This window comes from Saccostrea cucullata, unplaced genomic scaffold (assembly GCF_032062105.1).
Source record: "Saccostrea cucullata isolate Sc308-1 unplaced genomic scaffold, CSIRO_AGI_Scuc_v1 ctg13248, whole genome shotgun sequence".
Taxonomy (NCBI): Eukaryota; Metazoa; Mollusca; class Bivalvia; order Ostreida; family Ostreidae; genus Saccostrea; species Saccostrea cuccullata.
Window position 1 is genome coordinate 1 of NW_026920691.1, and position 3461 is coordinate 3461.

Sequence of the window (3461 nt, forward strand, 5' to 3'; positions counted from 1 at the left end):
GATGCTGAATCTGACCTACATTTTCCGGTTGAGTAAACAGGTTAAAGTTTTTGGTGCATAATTCATTTCCAATTAGCTATGAGTTCTTTAATGACCAAACTTGCATGGATGATATAATGAGGATGCATACTACAAGGCTTGCTTCAGATGCTGAATCTGACCTACTTTTTGTGGATGAGTGAAAATATTAGTTTTTGATGCATGTTTTATTTCCAATTAACTATGAGCCATATAATGAGCAAACTTGCATGGACAATACATCTTAGGATGCACACTAATGGACTTGCTTCGGATGCTGAATTCGACATACATTTTTCAGATAATAGACCAGGTAAAAGTTATGGGTGCAGGTCTTTTACCAAAAAACTATCAGGCTTATATAACATTGTATAAACCAAAATTGCACAAATGTTGCATCAAGAGATAAAGACTCTCAAATTTGCTTCAGATGCTGGATTTTGATTAGATTTTCATGAAAAAGAACTAGTTTAAATTTTTTATGTAGGTCGATTTCAAAGTATCAAATCAAAATTGCTTAAATATTTTCATTTTTGGAATGTACACTTTTTGTTGGTTAATTGTGTGACTTTGCCTTACTTAAAGACAACATTCGTTGAGGTGAGCTCTGTAATCTCTGATTACCTATGTTTACCACTGCAAATATCTTTAATCAAGTTTTCTTCAAGTGCCCCTCCTAGCTCCTTAATCAAATTTCTTTTTTGACGAATCAGACATAGTGATGTGGACTTTATTGAGTCTCTGCATGAGCTATAAAGAATAAAGCATAAATAAATAATAAATTCTAATTATGGTAACTTTACATTTAAAAGAATGCATTTTCCAATCCATAGATGTATTATAAGAATGTATTTAAATATGTAAATGTATATGTTTCCTTTCTTTGTTTGTTGGTTGGTTTTGTGTTTGTTTGAAAGATAGGGTACATGTATTTACTCAATTTCACTTAAGTACCTTGTTATCTGCATGATATCGAATTGCTAAGGTTGAATACATTCTCTGTATTCCAGAGGCAAGGGGGTACCTGCTATGAAGGATCATGCCATAAATGGTGGCCAGTGTTGCAATCTTTTTCTCTGATGAATCAAGGGTCCCTAAAGACATGGATAAAACCTCAAAGAGAAGGGGGCAGTTTGACTGCATTTCATTAATGCAAGCCGCAAAGATGTCGCAACCTCGTAGAATATCTGCTCCTTTCTTAAGAAGGACACTTTTCCTCCCATAAATCAATTTTTCTAGTTGTTTGTTGATTATTGAAGTACAATCACTGAAAATAAACCCAAAGAACAAAAATATTACAATTTCTAATCTTCAAAAATGATGTTTATGAAATTTCAAATTACTGTACTAGTAAATAATATGAATATAATTGCAATATAAATTTAATTCATATACCCCGGTATTAGTATTTTGAGAAAAATGTGCTATCTTTATCTTTATAATCAGTTAATTACATAATAATGAAGACAATGTTTTATCAAAAAATATTTAAAGATATGAAAATTTTAAAGTAATGGGTTTCCAAGATTTGAACCTGGATGTTCTCAACTGAATGGCTGAAAACATGCCTTGATACCCAGTATATAGAACTACAGGTGATATATATATAGATATTTATGTATACTACAAGTGATTGCATGCCATACATATTTTTCAATACAAACTGTTTCAACAATGGATCTCCATAAATTCGATAGTTCTAATTGGCCATATATTCTCCTATGCTATAACAGCATTCCTTACATGTGATAACCCTTCACTGGGAATAATCTGGAGAGATTTTCACATGTTGAAATTCAAACAGCTGAAAAATAAATAGCACATGCGAACTAAACTAAAATCAACAAATGCAGTGGTATATACAGACACAGCATAAATGACAAAAAAATTACTTAGATTAAAAAATTAAAATAACAATTTGATTGTATATACCACTACATGTAACCAGGAAGCATTTAACTTAATAAGTCAACTTCAAATTAACAAAAAAATAACAATAAATACTTTAAAGTAGAAATATCTTGACTTTGCCTTGCTGGTGCATAAAAAAAAAATCAGTGTTCTCCAAGTAATTAAAATTTCATGTCTCAGTCTCTTTTTATACATTTCAAGACTGAAGTCTCTTCTTCTTCAACAAAAAAAAAATGATCAGTGAGTGTATAATACAAATGATTTTTTTTTAAATCATTTTTTTCACACCTTATCAACACCCATTATTTGCATCATATACGAAGCACACATGTAGATAATGTCAAGATATTCACATAAAAAATGAAAGCATGGGAAATTATAAGCTTTACTAAATAAACTACTTTATACTTTTCAAAAACTGGATTCAATATTTTTTCCAGCAAACTGTCAGCTATGGTGTCACAGAATTTCTCTGACACAGTCTGTAAATCCTTTGGCGTATACGAGTGATCTGTTGACACAAAACGTAGTTTACGGCATGCCTTGGAACTGGACTCCTCTGCATCATTTGATGAAACTTTCAACTTCTCCACAGACCTTTTTCAAAATATTTAATTACTCACTCAGTTCAATATTATTAAAATTTAGCCCTACACACTTTTCATAGGGTATAGGTCATTCATTGCTTGTAAACAAAGCATGTAAATTAAAAGTACCATATGAAATAACAATTTCAAAATATAAGGAAGTAGAATATAATAATACGTTATTTTTTTTTCTCTTACTTCACCAGCTGGTCTATGACACGGCCCCTCTTCTTTGTCTGACCTGACCTAAGTTGTGAGGGCGGTGTCTTTGCAGGTCGTTTACCAATATCAATGGGCGTGGTTGTGATGGTTGTTGTTGTAGATGTTACGGACACATTACATTCATTGCTTTTACAAGCTTTCTTAACGTTTTCTATAATATTCGGTATTGCAGAAAGAGTTTTAAGACAATTGTCACAAATATGTTGACTTCTAATTGGTGTCAGGTCCACCTCATTTTTCAGTAATAAACTTAGTATTGATTCTGTTTTAAACAAGGCACACTTTTTGCTGGAAATGCAAAAATATTTGCTTTTTGCTGCCCCACAACATAAACAAATGGGATAGCTGGGCGCAGCCATCTTGTCTACCACGTGACTAGAAATAGTGCGGTGATTTGCCGATTCCTAAACAGTCTGCGTACGATGTTATTTCTCTTTCGGAAAATGGCCGAGTAGTTACGATTGGTGTTTTTCATTATAGAAATCAACGGAAAATATTTTAAAAACATCTCCCCCCCCCCCCCCCCCCCGTAAAACAAAAATCCCTTTTTACAGGTAATATGGACTGTCATTTAACAAATTTATGCCAAAGCTTTTTGTGTTTCACGGGGGGGGGGGGGGGGGCATATGTTTATAGACAAAAAACGAAAAAAAAATCTGATTTTTCACCAATTTTTAAGCTATTTACAACTAAATAATTGTATCTTATTTATTTATTTATGTT

General features: G+C 32.3%; 1 protein-coding gene across 1 annotated transcript; it reads right to left on the minus strand.

Moving 5' to 3' along the window:
* Positions 1-702: 702 nt before the first annotated feature.
* LOC134255726 (uncharacterized) lies at positions 703-3106 on the minus strand. The gene is made up of 4 exons (XM_062738240.1): positions 2715-3106; positions 2283-2526; positions 973-1215; positions 703-768 (listed from the first exon to the last, which is right to left on the minus strand). Exons 1-4 carry the CDS (start codon positions 3095-3097, stop codon positions 703-705), a joined length of 936 nt encoding a protein of 311 aa, XP_062594224.1. The 5' UTR covers positions 3098-3106.
* Positions 3107-3461: the final 355 nt, after the last annotated feature.